This window comes from Nakaseomyces bracarensis (assembly GCF_045282275.1).
Source record: "Nakaseomyces bracarensis strain CBM3 chromosome Unknown Scaff13_0, whole genome shotgun sequence".
Classification (NCBI taxonomy): Eukaryota; Fungi; Ascomycota; class Saccharomycetes; order Saccharomycetales; family Saccharomycetaceae; genus Nakaseomyces; species Nakaseomyces bracarensis.
The window spans coordinates 769,345-792,290 of record NW_027263959.1 but is presented as its reverse complement, the minus strand read 5'-3'; the positions used below and the strand labels follow the sequence as shown (position 1 = coordinate 792,290).

The following is a 22,946-nucleotide window of genomic DNA, read 5'->3' as shown; positions in this document are numbered from 1 at the left end:
ACTCGTGGATTTTTTATTCACTATGTTCATAATAGTTTTTTTATGAATCCTAGAAACTAGGGCAGCAGCATAAGAGTAGATGAAGGGGTATACTAAAAAAGATAGTGGGTAGGGTGGTGCAAGGGAAAAAAAAAGGAATCACTGAGTGGAGAGGCAGACAAAGCGCAGAGGACATGACAGAGGAAAGGAAAACTAAACAGAAAAAACAGCAAAACAACAAGCATGAGTACTAACGAAACACGGTTTTATTATTAACAAGTGCAACCCATTTTCTCATAAAGACTTAAATGGAAGTTTCCCATCCTTGAGATTCAGGAAAATAAGAGACATAAAAAAAACAAACAACCAAAAAAAAAAAAAAAAAAAATATTGTTAAAAAAAAAAAGAATAGACTTAAAAGTCAAATAAATAAGACTTATAAACTTAACGAAAAAGGTACAAAGATAAAGAATAATCAACTAATTGAAACTTAAAAACACCAGATTTTTATTATCTAAGTGTGTCGTTATTGAGGAATTTTATTTTAAGAAAAGACGTCATATTTTTTTCCACCAAAACGAGAACTCCCCTCAACCATAAACAAAACCAAACAAACAAAAGACCATAGCTTAGAAGAAGAAAGAGTTTTGCGTCAATACGAATAAAGAATAGTACCCTCGATAGAATTACTTCCAAACGGACAGTTTTATTATAGTTGCTTCAATTTTTACTTTTTATATTATATTGAACTAGCAACAGATTAAGAACAATTTTGTTTTACGTTATTTGCTTAGAAGAGGAAAATAGAAAACTAGATCAATTCTCTCGACTTTGTTCTATTCTATTAATTCAGCTAAATTAAAAGACATTGAGCAGGAACTCTAGTTTTGTTTTTCTTTTAGCTTCTTTTTTTAAAGAACATTATTAATTACCAAAATAAGGTCAAACAGCACGAAACAAAATTTTATCATAATTTCCAATCGACTCTGTTAATAAGATATACTCTTTAGCCCTTATTGAATCACGTTTAAAGATATTCATTAACATATAATCTGAAGAAACACTCTATTACAAACATTAATAGTACACGAACAAAAATGGATTCTATAGGAGACGCTTCTCGAAATAGTTCCACTGGCAGTCAGAAGGACGAAGCTAGCGTGAATACCAACCCAGGAAATATGTCTGGTTTTGGTTCTAGTTTAGTTGGCAACCCTCAAGGGCCAAAGGGAAGTCAACAAACATCGCCGTTTGCAATCACATCCATGTTGCATGACCTCTCTCTCAATTCTACAAATTTATCACCTGTTGGGCAATCCTCAGATCTTACTGCAAACCAAAATACTGACATGCTAGTCCAGAGTCTATTATCAGATATTGGAACCGGACCTTTTTCTCTTGAAATTCTAAATGTTCCGATCGATTTGACAAACAGAGAAGCTCGTTTATTATTCTCTTTAGCAGATGGGGTCGACTCTGTAGAACTAATAGATATGAAACCAAACTCTCAACTTGAGGGAGATCAATCCAAAAGAATAGTAGCCAAGATAAAAAATACCTTACTTGTGGCGCAATACGCGACAATATTGGGCAGAAAAGAGAATTTATTTGGACCAAATTACTCTAGACATGTCGAAGTTGAAGTATATGATGACCATATGAAGAAGACTGTTGATAATGAAAAATTAAAGCAACTGTATGAAGCACAAAAATCACTAAGAGCTAGCACAAGACTTGAAATGGGAGCCCAGCGTCATTCCAGATTCTCATTCAACGACCCATTTAACTCTGAAACAGGTAACTCTTTAGTGTTTCCTTCAAATCAAAACAACTCTGCTTCAAATCCTGTAGCTCAGTTGAGTGGAATATCTGAGAATACTATACCTATTGACTCTGGTGTTCCCTCAACTCATAGGACTAATTCATTCTTAATTAGAGACAACAACGACATCAATGAAAGTATATGGAACAACCCAGTTCTAAATAATAGTTTGAATGGACTTGTAGGTTCTTCTCAACCCCAAACACCTTCTGTGGATTGGACCAATGAGAGGAAGAAATCTGCAGCGTTTTACTTTCCAAACAATGCATCTCAAACCAACGTTTTACCAGCCGGCGCTGGTGGTAAGCAAAATTCAGTTACTATGCCTGGACAGCTGCAGATGAATGATGTTGGACAACAAATGCATATTAATAATATGTCTGCTAACCAAAATCAACAATTTCCATCGTCTACTTCCCTTTCTTCGTTTAATATTGTACCTCAAATGCATAATGAAAATCAACCATTTTCCAATTCTGTTAACACCTCTGATATGAATATTAATGGTCACGATCAATCAAGATTTACGTCTTTTGGTCCAATGGGTATGCAGAACGGTCAACTTCCTGCTGATAACTCTCAAGTCCCGTTATTACAAAATAACAATGCTCATAAGGTTGGAGCAGGTAGGATGACTCCTCAAAGGAACAATATGTCATCGAACATGGTTCCAAAAGTAGGCTCGGTAGGTGCTACTATGCCAATGAACCCAGAATCTCAATTCAATAATAAACCAGGAATGATCCATTCCACAGCATCTAGCACTACAAATGTTGCAAACGTTCCTGGTAGTGGTAATATATCACAAGCTGATTTGTCATTGTTGGCTAGAATACCACCTCCAGCTAATCCTGCAGACCAGAACCCACCATGTAACACTTTATATGTGGGTAATTTGCCTTCTGATGCTACCGAACAAGAGCTTCGTCAACTCTTCTCAAACCAATATGGATTCCGCCGACTTTCCTTCAGAAACAAGAATACAAATGGTAGTGGTCATGGTCATGGCCCAATGTGTTTTGTTGAATTTGAGGATGTTAGTTTTGCAACAAGGGCCTTAGTTGAGTTGTATGGTAGCCAACTACCGCGCTCTACGGTTAATACAAAAGGTGGTATTCGTTTAAGTTTCTCTAAAAATCCACTTGGTGTTAGAGGCCCTAGCAACCGGAGAACGCCAAACAACTCTGCTGGATCTATTCCTACCACAAGCTCAGTTCCAAATCAAGGTAACCAAAACATACCATTAGCTTATAACAAATCATAATAACAATGGAATGATATAAACAGTTTTTTAATGGCATTTCATTATCTGGGACGTATCGCCGTTCACTTGCTCCTAGCTGATCTATAATTGTAATTATACGAAAACATGGAAACTAAAATCAGAAAATAAACATGCATTTTCCCATCTTGAAGCATCTAGCATTTTTATGCTTCATGTTTTTTTTATTTTTTTCCTCTTTAGATGCATACTTATTTTTTTAAATTATTTTGACATCATTTGTTATATGCATTTCTAGCTAATACGAACACCAAATACAAATGAGAAAATAAAAAAAAAAATATAACGACTACAAACAAAATAAGTTTTGAAATTGTAATAATTGTCTGCCTTTTAGTTCAGTATAAAAGTCTTTTTTTCTTCTTCTTTTTGACTTCGAGAAAATTCATATGATGAAATGTATTTCATACGCATTTCTCATCCTGCACATAATTTATTGCATTTTACCATTATTTTTAATTTTTCTTCAATATTTCATCATAACCGCTAACCGCTAATAATCTTTCTTTTTATGCACATCTACTGTCGCAAAATAGATGAAAACTCTTTATCCGTAATAATATCTATTCTTTTTATTTCTAACTTAATTATTTCTCATCGAACTTTTATCTACTTTGATTTGTTTTGCAGCAATATAAAGGTTCAAGAGTTTAATATTGATACATTGTAATTATAATTTACTATCCCAGTTTATAATGGATATATTCAACCAACAAAATGGCATCATAGTATTCCTGAAAATATCCACTGTTTTCGAAGACCTATACAAAACTAAATGTTATCATTCTTATATATATTTTCTAATCTTTTAGACGGGAATAAATACTAGTAGCTTGTATAAATCATGCTTAAAATGGTATAACTCCGAACCCATTACTGTAAATAATTAATCAAATGGTTAAGGACTATATTATACTATAATCCCAATACTAATCCCCTCAAAGATTAAAATCAAAAAAGAAATAAATGGATGGATCACGATGTTTGCTATTTTCACAAAATTTTTTGAAAAAAAAACCCAACGTTGGGAAAAAAAATAAAAAAAAAAGAAGATAACGAGTTTGACAGATGACCTAATATGTTAAAAGAACAATAGAGCTATATCCCTTTTATCTATACATATACTTTTAAAATACCTACTTAGGTAACTAGATATTCGACGGGAGTGTTATATGAACAGATAATTTCTCGAAAAAGTTTAAAAATAACTATATTAACATATTAGTGAAATTTATTGAAAAGAGACTTTACTGTTTAACCTTAAGCTCCCTAAATCAAGTTGACCATTAGTTTATTTGCCAGTATTTACTCATTCAGTCTTGTATTTTTTACTTCCAAGAACCGATAAGGCAATAATATATATCAAGATACTCAGGCAGTATCTGTAATTGCGAATAAGGTAACTTTACATGACTATAACAATTTAAATGCATCATCCATTAAAATTAGATGTGTTCATAATTAGGGCATTTGCCCTATTGTCAGAGAATGGGGTAGTATCTAGTAATTTGATGACCAGTGTAAGTAGCTCACCACAAACCTCAACAACGACGCCGTCTAATCTATCAACAACAAATTTACCAGCCAATACTGGAAGCTCGGGAAAGAATGAAATTTATAATGAAAATGAAAGTAATGAGTCAAAAAATGGGACCCCAAATAATAATTCTAGTCACAGTGGCTCAACGCCTACAGCAGGGGCATTTGTTAATTCGGGACTTGTCAATACACAGTTTATGAGGCTCTTCTTGAGGATATCTAAATTATACAACGCAACTCTCAATACTGGCTCAATTGATGACAGATCAACCTCTCCTAAATCAAGTATAGAGCTCTACCAAAGATTCCAACAGATAATAAAGGAATTAGGATTAAGTTATGAGGCAAGCCCGTATGCTAAATATTTTCGCAAGATTAATGATGAGACGTGGAAGGTGAAATCAGATGAAGAACTGACAAATGATAACTTCTGGAATCTGGCGACTTTAAGCATTCTTAATGTATATGACCCAGATTCCGGGCAAATGATTGTTCAAAGTAGAGGTAAAAAATCACAAAATTTCAACCAAAATAACAAAAGGAATGACCAATCAAATTCAACGCCTAATAGTTCAAATGACAATGATAATAATAATGAAAGCAATTCTTTAAAAAAACAACAATTCGATGGGGAACAAAATGTAGGAACAAGACAAAGGAGACGAAATGTAAGGCTTCCTAAACAGAACAAAGTAGCAAAAAATAGAGGCAATCAAAACATTAACTCGCAAACTACAATTAATGACGATGTTAAGAATATGTTTTTGGGTACAAATCAAAATAATGTCGGAGATGCAAACTCAAATCTAAATAATATGTTGTTTGATTCATACCTTCAGCAGCAATTACAGAAACGACTTCAAAGTGTACCGCACGATATTAATTCTCGTTCTTTAAATGGCTATTATACACAACCTACTAGTCCAGGGGTAAATAATTTTGAATTTGGCTTTGGAAATGATCTTGCTAACGCCATACAAAATGGCAGTACGCCTACACTACCATTTTTGAATACGGTTTCCTCTAATACAACAAATCCAATGGCTGCCGCATTGAATAATAACAATGTAAATGGTATGAACAATGGCAACAACATAGCTACTTCACAACACGGCAACCATAATTGGAAAAGACGCTCGTTGGGATCGCTAGATGTAAACACTTTAGATGATGATACCGTCGAAGAATTGTTACAGCTACCCAATGTTTCTCAGAAGAAACAGAAATTTTCAAACGAAGGTGAAAAGCAAGCTCCAGAATCTGCTGGAAATGATGATTCCAACGAGTACAATGAAGATAGCAACTCTAATAATAACACTAACATGCGCATGCAAAGTGAAAATGGGGTAGAATTTGATAGTATAGTAAAACAGATGAAAGATATGTATGAATCTATCGTAAATGAGAAAGGACAAAGAATTGTACAATTAGAAAGAGAACTGGAGCTTCAAAGGCAGGAAACCCAGTGGCTACGAAAAATGCTGATAGAGGATATGGGTTGTGTGCGTAGTATGCTCAAAGATTTACAACGTTGAGCCTCTAATAAGGAACTAATATAAAATATCTCCAAACACTTAATGATAATAATAATGAGTTATGAACATTCTCCAAATGAGAGCTTGAAAGCATCTTCTTGAACCATTTTTTTTTTTTTTAAATTTTAAATTTTATTTATTAATTTACTTTGAATCAGTTGATAAATTACTAATTTTATGTTTACTATTGCCTTTGATTTTTTTTACTATTCTTGTTTTTACCTTTCTGTTAATATGTTGGTAAATTTGTTTTCAACATTTGCTATACAATGTACATCGTAATGATCTTATTCTTGGGGAAAATTTTTTTATAATTGACAGCTAAATAAGAAAGTTGAATAACTCATAAACGAACAGTACTGATTCTGTTCTAATGCTGAAGTTCTATAGATCTAATATATCTGTATATAACTGCCTAGGGTACCCAATATATTTGAATCTTATGAACGTCACCTGCTCATTATCGTCTTATGTAAGTAAGGGATCAAAACATGAAAGTAAAACGCAAGGGGTGGGAGGGAATATGTAACATCAATTATAACAAGATAAAGAATATAAGAATGATACAACCTTCGAATTGTGTACTCTATGTTAGGTAGACTTCTTTTTATTAGCGTAATAATTATCGTCTTTCATTATAGTCAGAATAAACCACCAAGAGATATGTCAGCATTTAAGGTAGTTTCCTCCAAATTAGCTGCTGAAATAGACCAGGAGCTAATGGGTCCGCAGGTCGGATTCACATTGCAACAACTGATGGAATTAGCTGGTTTCAGTGTTGCCCAGGCAGTATCCAGGGAATTTCCATTGTCGACGAAAATGAATGATAATAAAAATGTATTTATAATTGCTGGCCCTGGTAATAACGGGGGCGACGGTTTAGTGTGTGCCAGACATCTAAAACTATTTGGATATAACCCTGTGGTTTTCTACCCCAAGAGAAGCGAAAGAACTGAGTTTTACAAGCAGCTGTTGCACCAACTAAACTTCTTCAAGATTCCCGTTGTTCCTCAAGGCGAAGACGAGACCAGATGGCTAGAGTATCTGAAACCAGAGAAGACACTCTGTATTGTTGATGCCATCTTTGGATTTAGTTTCAAGCCACCAATGAGAGAGCCTTTCCAATCAATCCTATCACAACTGAAAAAAGTAGAAAACGACATACCTATCGTCTCAGTAGACGTACCAAGCGGTTGGGACGTAGACAAAGGTCCTCTCTCCGAAGACAGTATAAACCCAAAGGTTCTCGTCTCGTTGACAGTCCCAAAACCTTGCAGTAACTACCTTAAGGAAAAGAGTTCACACTACGTCGGCGGGAGGTTCATACCAAGAGACTTCGCTAACAAGTACGGATTCGAACCATTCGCCTACGAGGACACAGAACAAATCCTAAAGATTTAACATATAGTTTCCTACCTTTTCATTATGATTTGATAGTATGATAAACAAGATAGGAACAAGTAGTGATAATGAATTTAAACAAAACACACAATCGTTATGTACGGAAGACTAAGAGTCTCTCAGTTTTCTTTCATATACTAACACATCTCACAAATATTTAAAATATGTGCCTTTTAGGTGTATTAAGGACAACAAAAGTGCCTTACCCAAAAGAACTAACTGTTTTTATATAATTTGAATGAAGACACCCATCCTCTTGCTCATCCTTTTCTTTCTTTCTTTTTTTAATTAGTTAAATTGTTTTTTTGGTGTCAAAAAAAAATAAAAAATTTTTTTTATTATTTTTTTTGGCGAAGGGCCTTATTTTTTTTCTTATTTTTGTTTTTATAGTAGTTTTTCCATTTTGCGTCCTTTTCTCTTTATAAAGGACCCATCGGGATATAGTACGATAAGTATTTTTAGGATAAGGGCTTTTTATTAGATCTTTTGTATAGGAAACTAATATCATTAATCAACGGTACAAACAATAATTATATCACTAAACTAGACTAAAAGAATATAACAAACAAACACCCCCCCACACAACTTACAAGATAATAAAAATAAGTATTGACATAGGATAATATTCTGTTCTTCATTTAGAAACAAAAACAAAAACAGAACAAAACAATATAAAAAATGACTTCAGATATATCTAATGGTGTTACAACTAACGTAACGAGGACGGAGTCTAAACGAGTGAAAGTTTATGTGCTGGAGAATAATGAATGGAAGGATACAGGTACTGGGTATTGTCGTGGTGAAGTGATGGAAGAAACTGGGGCGGATGTGCGGAAGACCGCGTTTCTACTAGTAACTAATGAGAATGAGCCCCATGAGGTGTTGTTGCGGTCTAAGTTAGAAGGTAATATAGAATACCAGCGTCAGGAGGAGACACTGATAGTGTGGAAGGATGCCGATGGTAAGGATATAGCGTTGAGCTTTGAGGAGAGTCTTGGGTGTGATACCCTATGCGAGTTTCTAGTAAGTGTACAAAGAACGATAGAACCCAATATATCACTAGTAGCGGTGAAGTCCGTTGATAACGGTATGGGTTCTATCCATGAGATAATCACAGGCCCAGTTGCACTGCCCTCCATAGACCCTATACAGACCACTACATCTCTATTAGACGCACTAAAGATACTTAACGACAACACCTCCTTTGAATACCTCAAGACAGAAACTGTCGAATTTGTCCTGAAGCATGACTATGTCAATATTTTAATAAATCATTTCCACAAAGCTGAGCTTGATGAAATACCGCGTGACCTATTCCTCCTAAGCAATATACTGAAGACGTTGATTCTGTATAATCAAAGAGATATCATTGAATTGCTTGTGGATGACAGCAGGATAATGGGTGTTGTTGGTATTCTAGAATATGATACAGAGTTCCCAACATCGAAGGCCAATCATCGGAAATGCTTGAAAACAGAAGCTCCAACATTCAAAGAAATAATTCCTTTAGAAAATGATGAACTGAAGGGTATTATAAAGAAATGCTTTAGATTACAGTTTTTGAAAGATGTTGTATTGGTACAATTTTTAGATGACAATAACTTAAGCCTGATGACCGACGTCATACTAGACCTCGAGACGTGTATAATCGATTCACTTCAAATAGACCCATTCCTAGATCATTTAATGGAGCTTTACGACAAGGAACTAAACGCAGAGCAGAATTCGACTGAAGATCTCAATCAGAAAAGAAAGGAAGGTATCAAACTACTGCACCAGTGTATCCAAATGTCCCGGAATTTGGATCATTTGGACAAAACTAAATTTTATAAAGTTTTAGTCAAAAAAGGACTATTCAACGTTCTTGACTATGCATTCCATACAGAAACAGACAACAATTTACGAATTCTAGCGACTGATACCATAATAGCTATTGTTGAACATGACGTATTACTAATTCACAATGTACAAAAAGAAATCACTCAAACAAAGGATGAAGTATCCTACACCAAATTGAATGATTTCAACAAAAAGGATAGAAGTGCAGAATCTACCGTCGATATGACTCTTCTCGAAATACTAACAACAATACTTCTAACAGATAAAAATCCAGGACTAAGGGAACAAGTTGTACAAGCATTAAATACTCTTCTCCATCCAGAGGGTTGCTTAGGTGATGGAATTGATGGATACCTCGATAGCAGTATGGACTTTAATAATAGCATAATACCAAAGGATAATGATAACGATTTGGATATTGAAGGTTATTCTGATAATGATAAATTTGAAACCGAAAGTGGATTCCACCCTGCTCATCATACTCAATCGATAGGATTCCAAGTTACTGAATACTTCAAACAATTCTATTCTAAGATAGCACCTACCTTATTTGGGCCTCTTATTAGAGATAATGAAATTAATCCTTCTCAGCGTGAAATATATCTAAATGATGATGTTTTGATGATTCATATGGTAAAGCTCGTATCCTTCATTTGTAGCGAACACGAAAGACTGATTTCGCGTAAATTTGTTCTAGAGAATGGAATTCTTGATGCTGTTAGTTCTTTTATTGCTTCTACAAATAAACTGCAACTGAAGTTGACATCTTTAAGGTGCATCAAGAATATCATCTGCTTAGATGATAAGTATTACCACAGATACATGATTAACAATAATTTGTATGCACCAATCATGGAGTTGCTTCGTGAACACATGTTTGAAGATAACCTAGCAAATTCCGCGCTACAAGATTTCTTTAGAATAATTGCCACAGAATGTCTTGCTTATAAGGAGAATGGTGATCTTTTCAAATACTACGATGCCTCAATACAAAATAATACTAATGAATCTAGTGGTAAGTCGGAAACTTCTCCAAGTTTTAATTTTACTTTACTGAACAAACATCTCAATGAAATATTCGGCGATCTATTAGAGAAGGCCGAATATATATCTTTTGTTAAACAATTGAGACATCAATACGGCACGAATGTTAAAACCAAAAGTACCAATTTGAAACGCAAAGCTAGCGAAGAACAACAAAGAAGTACTGATGTAGCCAAAATGAATTGCAACAACAAGCCTAATAACATCGCTAAAAATAATGTAGCTTATGAAAGTTTTAAACAACCAATGGATGATAGAACATCCTCTACAGATTCTCAACCTGCAACCTGCTTAGTTGGTAGTCCAGCTTCATATGATACCGCCATATGATAAATCCAGATAGCTCATAAAACATTAAAAATGGAAATAATAATAAAAAAATATTGATCGAAAAACAAATCATAAAAAGAAAAAACCTTTGCATATAATACCCACGAATTACTTTAATACATCGTCTTATTCGACATATACTTTTTCTATTCTGCATTGATTTTATTGATAGCAAAGCTAACATTTATACTAGGAAAATGTCCTATGAACCAACCGGTTTTGGTCTTGTAAAAATACTTAAAAAAAACAACAAACGATTTTACTCTCAATGTTTTAACGAAATGCCATTTATAATATGAAACTTACATTTAGTTTATTTTCAATAGTATGCTGTAATTATAATATTGAATTTGTATATGGTGTTACTGTCTTCCATTCATATATAAAAAGCATTTTAAATACAAATATTAATTAATATGATATAATTTAATGGTTAAAAATAATTTGATTTTATTAAATAGTATGCAATAATAAAGGAAGAGTAACTTATGAATATTATTATAATGCATTCATGAAGGCTAAATATGTTCTTTATAACTTTGATGTTATCTTGGGATCTTTAAACAAAAGATCCGGATAAAGCTCGTGTGAGAAATGAGTTCCAACATGCCAGGCACCACCATCCACAATATGAATCGTTCCGCTAACATAAGAAGATGCAGGGGAAAATAAATACACGGTAGAATTAGCGATATCTTCAGTGGTTCCTAGTCTTTGTAGCGGGATTCTAGACAACGTCTTCTTTCGATCAGCACCACCAATCAACCTATCAAACCCTTCAGTTCCTGATATCGCGCCAGGTGCTATACAATTTGACCTTACACCAAATGGTCCCATCTCCACAGCCAAACTATTAGACAAGGCATCGATACCAGCCTTCGCTGCTCCGACATGTGATTGGTAAGGCACACCATAGTAATGGAAGGTGGCGGAAACAAAGAGGATGGAACCCTTTGTCTTAATCAACTCTGGCATCGCTGCCTTCGCTGTATTGAAGCTGCCAAGTAGGTCGATACTAACAACAGATTTGAAGGCATTAGCAGAAAGATGGTTGAAATCACAAATGAAATTCCCAGCAGCACCAGCAATTACGAAATCTATCCTTCCAAAGGCTTGCACGGTCTGATTGACTGCACTTTCCAACTGTTTAAACTCTCTAACATCCACACCCGAGATAGGGAGCACTACGTCACCACCTACAAGTTGTGCTATTTCTTTTGCAGCTGTATCAGTCTTCTCTTTGTTTCGACCTATTATAGCAACTTTACAACCAAGTAAGACAAGGGCCTCAACTTGAACACGACATATAGTGCCCGCACCACCTGTAACAAACGCAACTTTACCCTTGAATAGGTCAGCCTTCCAACTACTCTTCTCTAAAAATGATTGATCCCATGTACAGCCCATTTCTGTTTAATAATCTCCCTTAATATTACTTCTTTTGATGAAAAAAAAATATACACACAAACAGATTAACAATTAAATTTATAATGTCTTTATTTATAGGATAATATACAACTATTTATATATACATGTAGATAGAACTTCACATGGTAACTTCATGACATACTAACTCCGAGTCTCCAACAAAAGTTACTAACCTTCAAAGGTAAGTAGCTCTGTCTAATGATCACCAACCATTTGAAGCAATTCGATGTTCAAAACTTAGGGTGCCATTGAAGTGATTCATTATAGATAATTACCCCAGCATCGTTACGCTTATGGCGCATCGCCTCCCCCATCGCACTGACAAGGGCTGACTACCGATAGAGTGCCAATCCCGAATTGGTCGGGGATAAAAGAAATTATCGCCGGGGTACCCTCTTAAAAAAAAAAGAAAGAAAAGAAAGAAAATATGTACTACTATACGTAGTTGATTGATGACGTACTCGTGTATAATGACTAACGCGTTGTCAATCGGATTATTATTATTTACCCGGATAAGCACGTTAATAGTGATTATACACGCGTCAGTTTGATTTTGGGATTTTATTATGGACCCAATGGATAGTATAGTTTATTTCAAGATCTAATACAAGCATCTGTGATAAAAAATGAGGACATCAGGCCAGAGAACTTATCAGTTTCCCTTTAAATAAGTTAATTCAGCTGTTGAAGTTATAAGTACAAGAAAGTTAGAGATAATAGAGAGTGCTGCAGTACACATAAACTATAGCAATAAAAAACTAATAGTAGACATCTAGTTCAATATCGCACCAATTAAGGAAGAAAAAACAATGGTGCACGAATTTCTGAATCAGTTGCCTAATAATTTACAGAGTAAAATACAGAATATTGCTAAAGCACTGCCGAATGTATTAGATGTATTTGAAGAGGTATACAACTTTGGCCAGGAACAGGGCGATAAAGGCCAGAAGAGAAGGAAAGTGGCAGCTAATGATTCAATTGAAGAACAAAATGTGATCTTTGCGTTGAATAATATCTCTGTTCTATCCCCAGTACGGAAAAAGTTGAATTTCATCCTACATCTATCGAATGTGGACCACAAGCCGAAATTATCGTTGGTAAGGAATGGTGTGGTGGAATTATCTATTGGAAATCTACGAGAATCGATAAGAATGGGTACTTTCCTTCCTGTACCAGAGAAACCCAAACTACTATACCTCTTTGTACAATTAAGCAAACGTGATGGGCAAGATCAAGATCCCATATTGTTGACGTTGAATAAAGAAAGCGTACTTTCAGAATTTAAAAGTATGGGACTTATTGGTCAAGAGGTCACGGATTTCAACAAGTGCATAGAATATATCAGGAAACAGGCAATACTGACTGGCTTTAAGATTTCGAACCCTTTTAATACATCCCTGGATATTCCGGTCCCTGCCTTTCATGTGGAATGTCATCGGGGTACAAAAGAGGGTACACTATACTTTCTACCAGAATACGTTATATTTGGGTTTAAAAAACCAATTCTGGTTTTCGAATCCTCAAACATTGAGTCAATTTCATATTCTTCGATTACTAGGTTAACTTTTAACGTCACCTTAATTACCAAGGAAGATGAGGGTTATGGTAATAAATTTGAGTTCTCCATGATAGATCAAACTGAGTATGCCAAGATCGACGAATATGTTAAGGCTAAGCAAGTTAGAGACGAATCTATGAGTGAAGAACTTAAGGCTAAGACTATCAATAAAAACAAAGAAAAAAGTGCTGGATCAAACCAACCTAGTGCATTACAAGAAGCTGCAAAGCAGATGCAAGATGAAGCTAATATTAACGGTGTACCGTTTGATTCAGAAGACGATGAAGAAGCAGATGGTAACTTTGAGGTTGAAGGTGATCTTTCGGATGGTAGTGACGTGGATGAAGAAGAAGAAGAAGACGAAGACGAAGAAGGCAACGAAGAAGAAGCAGAGGAGGTAGATGAAGAAGTAGAAGAAGAAAAAATCGAACCGGAATCAAACACTTTGATTAAAAATATTACAGCAAACACAGGGCAAACTCCTGCCACGAATGTGAATGCAGGATTATTTGACTTTCCAATCGAAACACCAAGTTTTGATATTCCTATAGAATTGGAGGATGATGATGAAGGTTCTGGTGTTGAGTACGATTAACTTCAAATATAATTATAGAATTACACTTATATTAGACATTTTTATAACTAATGAAATAACAAATCTAAGTTTCATAGCCTAGTTTATCTCATTACTTTTTTTTTGCATGTATCGAATTTATCGTTTCAGTTATTTAATACCATACATATATAAAGATTGTATAAATATTATTCTTCTAATATATAATTACCTAATTTGTCCATCTTTAGATTACCAACACCTGTAGATAGCGCTTCAATAATACGCTCATTTTCTTCAAGTTGTTCATCCTCGCTGTCGGTTTCTTCTTCTGTATCTTCTTCGGTGGAATAGTAATCTTCATAGTCAGAACTTTCTTCATCCAGTTCCTCTTCTTCGTCATCCAAATCTTCATCCCCCTCTTGTTCTTCGTCATCAGAATTGTATTCTGCGTTTCTCATTCTTTCTACTGCTTCTTCCAAATATCTGTCACCAGGGTGCTTTTTGCTGAAACCAGAAGCCTGCACCAATTCATCCAAATTATCTGTTCTCTTAACATCTCTGTTAAACTCTGGGTACATGTACTTATAACCTTCACCAAAACCATCAGTATCCAACATACCAGAGGTGGGCTTTGGATCATATTTGAGTTTCTTTTTGAAAAATCTTCTAATACAGTCGACATCTCTCTTAAAATAGAATTCTGCTTCCTTATGTTCAATGGAGATCGATTGTGGAAAATCTATAACAACAAACCCACAGTCTTCTTCACCATCTAACGCCTCCTCATGCTTCATCATAATATTGAATTCATTGAAATCACAATGAATCAAACCACTATTACCAAGTTTAACAATAAACATCATTAAGTCGCTGTATAATTTAGGAATATTCTTATGTTTTCTCAGTCTCCTCATTGGATAACCATCGATCATATCCATGATTACCACATGTCTAGAGCAACCATAAGGTTGAGGCACAATAAAACCCTTTGTGTGTAACATAGCCAGAAACTGGTATTCTTTACCAGCGGCAAGTTTAGATAAATGCATCCAATTGGTACCTTGGTTATTGTTCTTTAAGTAGTCTCTCTTGTTTTTAACAGTTTGGAAAGAGGTCCTACCCAGTCTGTGTATCTTCATCACTTTAGCCACACCTTGTTTGTCACTTACCTGTAAGATATCAGATTCTTTACCGACACCAATTGTATTACCAACACTATAGATAATCTCCTGGTTTAGTAATGATTTTAATGCTAGGTAATCAATACCGTTATAAGTCAACCTATAACCATCGTATTTAGCATTTCTCAACTTTGAGATTAATTTTAACTTAGCCAAGTCACTGATGGACCTGTTAGTACCAGATATAGATCTCATTTTAGATATTTGATGTATTAGCTGCGTAGGAACAACTTCATGATTCCTACTACCCTGTTCTACAGCTTGTAAAACTCGGAAATCCTCCGCAGTAAGGTACCTCATATGCGATGTATCTAACTTCATTGTTTTCAATTGGTTATTATACTCGGTTCTTTTTTTTTTTTGTGGTTTTCTATTTTATAATAATATTATTGAATATTATTATATATTACTTGTAGAAGGATTTGAACTATTTGTTTCTTATGGTTAATATAATATTATAAAAATTTAACCTCGATGTGGATATAAATCAAATTTATTCACATACTGAATATTTGCGATGAGCTAGTACTAGCTCATCGCAGGAAAAAAATGCAATTCACTTTTTTTAGTTAAAATGAAATTTTTTCCAGCAATTTTATACGTCAGAAGCATGTGACTAATATAATTAATCTTTTTTAGAAAGTAACAGTTTTTATACGAAAACGCCATGTGTTCATCCATTTTTCCGAATAATGAGTTACCCTGAACATTCTCTTCTGTTTTTTTTGAGGAAATCTTAGTGGGCCCATTTTTTATTTCATATTTTTATTGTAGTCATTTACCACCCGGCTCTGTTACGGTTTCGCACAAATGCTTTTATTTTGATGTGCCTAGGCTCTTTGTTTAAAGCAGTTTTTTTAAAAGCATTTTCTTGTTCTAATTTCTCTAGTGCCTCTCTTTCTAAGGACTTGTTGTCACATAAGAACAATAGCTATGAGTGACGGAAAACCCGTAGAATTCCAGCCTCAAATATCGTAACTGCTATCATGAATTTAAAGAAAATATCGTGCCACTATTTAATCGTGCAATACAATTTTCTATAAATACCAGCCCCACCTCCCTCCACTTAAAAATTTATTATCAACTTCGAAAAACTTAATTTAATTTACTGCCGTATTATAACAGAGCAGAGCCACTATCAACATCACCCCTACTGCTTATCTTCAGCAATCAGTATTATGTCTAGCATTTACGTGGTACCACAACTGCATCGCTTTCTCCGACTATCAATTATTAATCCAACCTAGAGCACTAATTTATTTTTCCCCCTCGGTCCTTCTTCTGCGCACATAACTAGCCGTACCATACTAAAGATAGTTATACTCCCGTTTTTTTATTATTAAAAAGATTTCCCTTTTTGGAATAATATTTTGGATTAATATGTCCTTCGTGAATTTAATTAAGTAGTTTTATTAGTATGAAACCCTACACCCTTTTCTTACGGAAATTAACATATACTTAATAAAATCCCTGGGGGAACGGGACCAACAGCTATATTTTTTTTACTCAGCGAGAATTACTAACCACAATAACATAGTTCCACTTTCTATTCACATGGTTTCTTCCCTTTGTTTCATTTCTTTTTTTTAATTGGTACAAACCATTCTACATGCTTACATTGCATATCTATTTTGTTTAGTAAACATTGGGCGAGGTGATAGAGTTAATGGAATTCCGAAGGGGAAACATAGAATTGAGGATTTATGCTAGACAAGGAGTTTTAAACTTGATAAACAAAGAACAGCCAGTTATTAGAGATGTTCTCATAACGAGAACGTAATGATGATGAATTCCAATTCCATGCAAACCAATATCATAAGTTTAAGAAAGAAATTTTTTTTTTTTGAAATCATTCTATATAAAAACAAGGTACTAATTCTAAACATATCAGAAACACTTTTTGTTAAACCTATAACAGTATAACAAAACTAAAACTCAAAAATAGGTAAATATAATGGAAACTAAATTAATATCTTGATATTAATTTTAAAAAAAAAAAAAAGAAATAATAATAAAATAAAATCCAATTCCTAATAAAAGAAGCTTCACGTTCAAATACAGGAAACTAAAAACAAAAAACATTCTGCAATACCTCAATACTAGATAAAACGAAACGAAAATCACTAAAAAACAATGTTCTTCATTTGGTGGTTATTGATAGGGCTAGTGAAAGGTGATATAGCCGTCGTTGGTCCAGACCTCGATGAATCATTTGATGCTTCTGGAGGTTTCGCCCAGGTTAATATCAATTGGCTGTACACCCCAAATGCTCCTCTGCAGGAAGACTTCACAAAATTGACGTTTTCACTGTGTTCAGGACCTAATTACAATATTGAGGCATTTGAAACCCTGGGAACTACATCGGACATAAACTCTCTGACATACAGTGTCAAGATACCAAATACTATTGGTACAGATGGGTATTACTACATTCAAATATTCTCACAGACAAAAGACGGATATACCATACACTACTCTCCTAGATTTCAATTAACAGGCATGGACGGTGCCAAAGTTGCTGATACGATAATGTACACTGCTCCACCAACACCTGAGACGAGGGTAACTACTGGTGATGTAGGCGCTACCATTGATTCCAGAAGTTTCACAGTACCGTACGCTAAACAAACTGGCCTTGTTAAATACGCACCAATGCAAACACAACCAGCCACTAAAATATCAGCCGATACCTGGACTCGGAAATACGATACTAGTTCAGTATCTTATTTTACAACAAATAGTCAGTCCCCAGAACAACATACTACTCTTACTCCAGGATGGTCGTATTACATTTCCTCGGACCATAACTACGCAGCTGCTGCACCAATGCCCTCCAATAACGGAGGATGGTATGACCCTAAAAAGAGGCAATCTCTCACCACAAGGAAAATTAATATGAGCAATTTAATGAAAAGAAGGCAGTAATGTTCTTAGTTGAATTACCTTTTGATGTATTAGACTACTGTTACTTTTGAAAAAAAAACAACAATTAAGCTGAGACAAATCAAGCATTATAGTCAATCGTTGTTCAGTTGTTGTAAATTTTGCAATATTGTAAAACTTCTTATATCCCTTGTGATTCTTCCAAATATCATCAGTTTCCTCATTCTACCATATCCTTTTTTTGTTTTTTGTTGTTTTTTTTTGAAAGGGTTTTTGGCCGCTGTTATTATATTATCCCAAGCTTTAAAAGGATTGTAACATTAAAATTTGCAAAATAAAAAAAAAAAAAATAATTTTATTTTATTTTTATTATCTTACTAATATTCTTCAAAACATGCTTCCTATACTCTGCAATTCAAAAAAAGGTGAGCTTAATCTAATAAAGTAAATCAACTGCAATTGTATTATTCAAGAAAGGTGAAAGTAGGTTGACTACCAGTGGTTTCTCTAAGCTTAACTTTTTATTTGCTTTTTTTTTTCTTTTCTTTCTACTTTCAATATTTATAGTTTTGGATAATGATATACTTCCTATATATTCCGATATATTCAATAAAGAAATACTATTATGATACTCATCTTATGCCTTCTTTATTAGATACCGTTTTACTCTTGTGTTCTAGATTTTCAGAGATAAAAATAAAAGCTCGTAAAAATATTTTAATACTTTTATAGACGTTTCATTAGGTATAAATTTAGTATACAAATGATGATGTTTTGATCCAGATAATGACTCTGTAAACAATTTTTTATTCTAGGATTAGATCAATTATTGATAACTTGAAGAAGTTTAACTTCTATAAATTGTGCCTCATTTATTCTTCGGCTATAGCTGAAGTGTTGTCCTCTTGGGTCTTTTTCAAGTTCTTAGGCATGTTTTTTCTGTGACCAGTGAAAGATCTAGATCTTTGGCCTGAACCGCTGAAGTTCTTGGATCTAGTAGCTTCTCTTTGCATATCGTATTGCTTCTTAGTCATTATGTTCAATTTCTTACCCTTGTAAGATAGAATTTCACCACCTTCCTTTTCATCAGTGACGGCTGGTGAATATTCTTCTTGGAACTTGTTACATTCTTCCAAACTTTGAAATTCAACAAAGACAATACCATTAAAGTTTTTCTTATGATCTCTTCTCAATCTAACCTGGTTGACCTTGGCCAATTTCTTGAAAAATTCTTCGATATCTTCTTGCAAGTTGTTCTCAATCTTCTCAGAAGCTTCTTTCTCTTCGGCTGTCTCATCCTCCCTCTTTTTAGATTCTTCATCATGTGGGAAATTCATAACGACTAAAGTTCTCTTATTTTGGTCCTTCTTGGCCTCCTTAAACTTGTCATCATTCTTGTTCCACACCAATGGGACACGTCTCTTCACATTCTCGCCATCTTCAGAGACCTCCAAAATCTCACTAGTACGCAAAACTTCAACAACTTTATCCATAGGTCTGAACTTCTTCATACGGTTGAATGTAGCAATAGTACCAATTGGAACCCATCCATCATTCTTCTCAGCAGTAGAACGCAAAAATTTGTCATGTGGGAAGTTGAACTCGGAGAAGTAAAATTCAACTTGTTTTAGACATTGCTTGGAAACTTCTGGAGTAAACTCAATGTTAGCGTAGGAGTTACGTCTAGCCTGTGGTGCTTCAGCCATTTTTTAATCAAATATTTTATTATTCTCTTTTTTTTTATATTTTTTTTAAGATCAAAAATAAATAGAAGAATGAGTTGTTCTTTATTATTATTTTTTTTTAATGATCCGTTATGATCTAGTATTAAAGAATATAACAGCTGAATGCAAAAAAAAAATATAAAAAATAAAAAAATAAAAAATTAATAAAAATAAACTGGAATATTTAGTAATTTAATATTGACACTTCAGGAACAATATAATTTAACACACTATCCTATCCCAATGATGAACATCATCACATAGTATTGAATTAAGAATAACGAGCTCATCGCAATGAGAAAGCGATGAAATTTAAAAAACTTCGAAATTTTTTCTTCAAACGTTACCCTGATAAGAAGGTCAATTTATTTTCAAGAAAAATGCGTCGTCAACATCATATTGTACGTAAAATTACGTGTGACCAGTATTGGATATGAAGTTAATAATGAATTGAGACCTAACTTAAAACGTTGATCCATTTTTTTTTTCATATACATTTCTAAGAGCACAGAATTGCATCAGTAGCCTCAGGGTATTCAGATATGTGTATGGTATTATCCGAGACTTTTCTTGCTTCCTTCATTTCTACTGCATAGCTGGTAAACGTTGTCTCCCGTTATGGCTAAAGTATACCCTATTCCCAATCTTTAATACAACTCCCTTTATGTAAATATATATAAATCCAATAGCAAAATGTATAAGAAACTTGTAAAAAAGGTTGTAAAAAAAGAACTCAATTATTAAAGAGAAGTTCCAGAAGATGATAAAGTGATCATGTCTGCTGATGAACCACAGAATTTTACGCATAGTACATCGTTTGCAAGGCTCATGGATTGCCTCATATGTCTGGTATTCATAGAGTTTGTATTATTCTGCATAATAGAAGCTTTGGTATAGAAAATACTTTTTTTCTACCAAGAACTTATGATTATTATGCTCTGTATTAAAATTATCTTACGTAGGCATTAGGTATTTCCCAAGGAAAAAAGCTGCTGCGGAAAGCTCATTCTTAGTTTCGACAAAGAGAGAGATAACCACATGGCAGAGACGGAAAGACAAAGAGTCTATATACTATAAAAGATCGGTTTAGATTATATTTGAAGATAGTACAACTCAATTAGCTATATAAAGAAACCAACGAGGTATAGAAATTAATTCCTTTTTGAAAGATGCCTAATAATACTGATGACTGGGTTGAAAACCTGCTAAATCCAGAGTTAGTTAAAGAGTGGAAGACTACTACTTTAAACACCCCTTCTCCAAGGTGGTATTCTGGATCTGGCTCTGGTGTGGATAAACAAAGGAGTAATACACCTGCTAAGAAGACTCAAAAGCCAGATATTGCAGCATTGCAAGTTCAGAAAGCATGGGAAATTGCCTTACAACCAGCCAAATCCATTCCAATGAATTTCTTCATGTCCTATATGTCTGGTACATCCCTACAGATCATTCCAATCATGACCGCACTAATGCTATTGTCCGGTCCAATAAAGTCTGTGTTTACTATTAGACAAGCATTTAAACCAGTGCTGGGAAATCCTGAATCTCAAAGTCAGGTTTACGGAATAATGTGTCTATACATCTTGTTTCAAGCGATACTTGTTTTCATTGGTTTACAGAAACTAAATGCTATGGGTCTAATACCTAATAAGACAAGTGACTGGATGGCTTGGGAAAATGTTGTGAATTATAATAAGGGGTTGAAGGCTTTTGCATTTTAGGATGGTGACATATAACCTATACTGAATTATCAACAGAATTAATGCTACTGATTAGAGGTATAAGATGCTATTAGATTTAAATTATGTATATTACAATGATTATAATGATATGAAACTTCCATAAAAGCATGCCACTTATAAGTCCTTCTCCTGGATAAATTAACTATTTTATTTTAGATTCTTTTAAGTAGACTAGCTGTAAAAAAAAAAGATAATTTTCTTGATTACTATTTTTCGTTATCTTTATACTTTGCTTCATAGAGCTGTTGAACATTATATTTTTTGTACTTTTGAGAATAATCAGAATCCAGAATGGACATCCCGATGTTATTCTTAAAACATTCTACCATTATAACTTTGTCATAAGCTTTTAGGTCAACTTTATGATCACCCAATTTCATCACTGATCCTACAACTTGGTTTATAATATCCATTCTTTCCATAGTATTGAAATTCCTTCTTGTTACCTCTACAGCAAACTTGAATATTTTCTCTGTTTTAAAAACTGGTTCGATTATTTGATCAATCAGTTTCTGAAATTGTTCTTTTGTAGCATTACAAGAGTAGGTTATTGGAGTAAGTTTTTGGATATATCTAGTTCTCTTTTCCATGTTCTCAGGATTACCAAAGTCCTCGATGACATTTTTCACCAATTCTGTGGGAACAACAGGTTTCCTAGTTTTGAAAAACACAACACATTCACAACTCAAATCAATTGGTTTTAGTAACTGTTTCTTGTCTTGGTCTTCTTTTTTTTCTTTCAACTCCTTGAGCTCTTTAGCAATTTCATCTTCAATTGATAACTTATCTTCATTATCTTTATCATCGTCATCTTGAGAAATTTCACCATAAATTTCCTCGATTTTTTCTTCCAATACACCTGCTAGCTCTTGTATAGCTTGACGTTCTTTTCTTCTTGAGCATGTAGCATATAAACCAGATGTACCAGGATCCAAGAAACCAGAAGCTACCTTAAACTTTTTTACTCTTTTATTATCACCACCATCATTACCTCTTTTAGTACCCATTGGTTAGACTCGTTGTTAAGTTATATATTCGACCCTTGTTCTATGATAAAATTCGCAGATGTGTAATACGATTTGCTAATAGAGACCGTAACTAGA

The 22,946-nt window shown here is 34.1% G+C and overlaps 11 protein-coding genes across 11 annotated transcripts; 7 read left to right on the top strand and 4 right to left on the bottom strand.

The window, feature by feature from the left end:
• Positions 1-1,076: 1,076 nt before the first annotated feature.
• WHI3 (mRNA-binding protein WHI3) lies at positions 1,077-3,065 on the top strand (the record flags this gene model as incomplete). Its single annotated transcript, XM_071054544.1, has 1 exon — positions 1,077-3,065. One exon carries the CDS (start codon positions 1,077-1,079, stop codon positions 3,063-3,065), a length of 1,989 nt encoding a protein of 662 aa, XP_070909237.1.
• A 1,445-nt stretch (positions 3,066-4,510) lies between these two features.
• GCR2 (Gcr2p) lies at positions 4,511-6,157 on the top strand (the record flags this gene model as incomplete). The annotated part of the gene is made up of 1 exon (XM_071054543.1): positions 4,511-6,157. The coding sequence occupies one exon, from the start codon at positions 4,511-4,513 to the stop codon at positions 6,155-6,157; it is 1,647 nt and encodes a 548-aa protein (XP_070909236.1).
• Positions 6,158-6,820: 663 nt separating this feature from the next.
• Positions 6,821-7,558, top strand: NNR1 (NADHX epimerase; the record flags this gene model as incomplete). The annotated part of the gene is made up of 1 exon (XM_071054542.1): positions 6,821-7,558. One exon carries the CDS (start codon positions 6,821-6,823, stop codon positions 7,556-7,558), a length of 738 nt encoding a protein of 245 aa, XP_070909235.1.
• Positions 7,559-8,236: 678 nt separating this feature from the next.
• Positions 8,237-10,771, top strand: PSY2 (Psy2p; the record flags this gene model as incomplete). Its single annotated transcript, XM_071054541.1, has 1 exon — positions 8,237-10,771. The coding sequence occupies one exon, from the start codon at positions 8,237-8,239 to the stop codon at positions 10,769-10,771; it is 2,535 nt and encodes an 844-aa protein (XP_070909234.1).
• A 531-nt stretch (positions 10,772-11,302) lies between these two features.
• On the bottom strand, positions 11,303-12,178 carry SPS19 (2,4-dienoyl-CoA reductase (NADPH); the record flags this gene model as incomplete). The annotated part of the gene is made up of 1 exon (XM_071054540.1): positions 11,303-12,178. One exon carries the CDS (start codon positions 12,176-12,178, stop codon positions 11,303-11,305), a length of 876 nt encoding a protein of 291 aa, XP_070909233.1.
• Positions 12,179-13,008: 830 nt separating this feature from the next.
• Positions 13,009-14,352, top strand: RTT106 (Rtt106p; the record flags this gene model as incomplete). Its single annotated transcript, XM_071054539.1, has 1 exon — positions 13,009-14,352. One exon carries the CDS (start codon positions 13,009-13,011, stop codon positions 14,350-14,352), a length of 1,344 nt encoding a protein of 447 aa, XP_070909232.1.
• Positions 14,353-14,519: 167 nt separating this feature from the next.
• RIO2 (protein kinase RIO2) lies at positions 14,520-15,815 on the bottom strand (the record flags this gene model as incomplete). The annotated part of the gene is made up of 1 exon (XM_071054538.1): positions 14,520-15,815. One exon carries the CDS (start codon positions 15,813-15,815, stop codon positions 14,520-14,522), a length of 1,296 nt encoding a protein of 431 aa, XP_070909231.1.
• A 1,812-nt stretch (positions 15,816-17,627) lies between these two features.
• On the top strand, positions 17,628-18,419 carry KNH1 (Knh1p; the record flags this gene model as incomplete). The annotated part of the gene is made up of 1 exon (XM_071054537.1): positions 17,628-18,419. The coding sequence occupies one exon, from the start codon at positions 17,628-17,630 to the stop codon at positions 18,417-18,419; it is 792 nt and encodes a 263-aa protein (XP_070909230.1).
• Positions 18,420-19,249: 830 nt separating this feature from the next.
• LHP1 (tRNA maturation protein LHP1) lies at positions 19,250-20,083 on the bottom strand (the record flags this gene model as incomplete). The annotated part of the gene is made up of 1 exon (XM_071054536.1): positions 19,250-20,083. The coding sequence occupies one exon, from the start codon at positions 20,081-20,083 to the stop codon at positions 19,250-19,252; it is 834 nt and encodes a 277-aa protein (XP_070909229.1).
• Positions 20,084-21,270: 1,187 nt separating this feature from the next.
• Positions 21,271-21,822, top strand: EMC4 (chaperone EMC4; the record flags this gene model as incomplete). Its single annotated transcript, XM_071054535.1, has 1 exon — positions 21,271-21,822. One exon carries the CDS (start codon positions 21,271-21,273, stop codon positions 21,820-21,822), a length of 552 nt encoding a protein of 183 aa, XP_070909228.1.
• A 227-nt stretch (positions 21,823-22,049) lies between these two features.
• Positions 22,050-22,850, bottom strand: TAN1 (putative tRNA acetyltransferase; the record flags this gene model as incomplete). The annotated part of the gene is made up of 1 exon (XM_071054534.1): positions 22,050-22,850. The coding sequence occupies one exon, from the start codon at positions 22,848-22,850 to the stop codon at positions 22,050-22,052; it is 801 nt and encodes a 266-aa protein (XP_070909227.1).
• Positions 22,851-22,946: the final 96 nt, after the last annotated feature.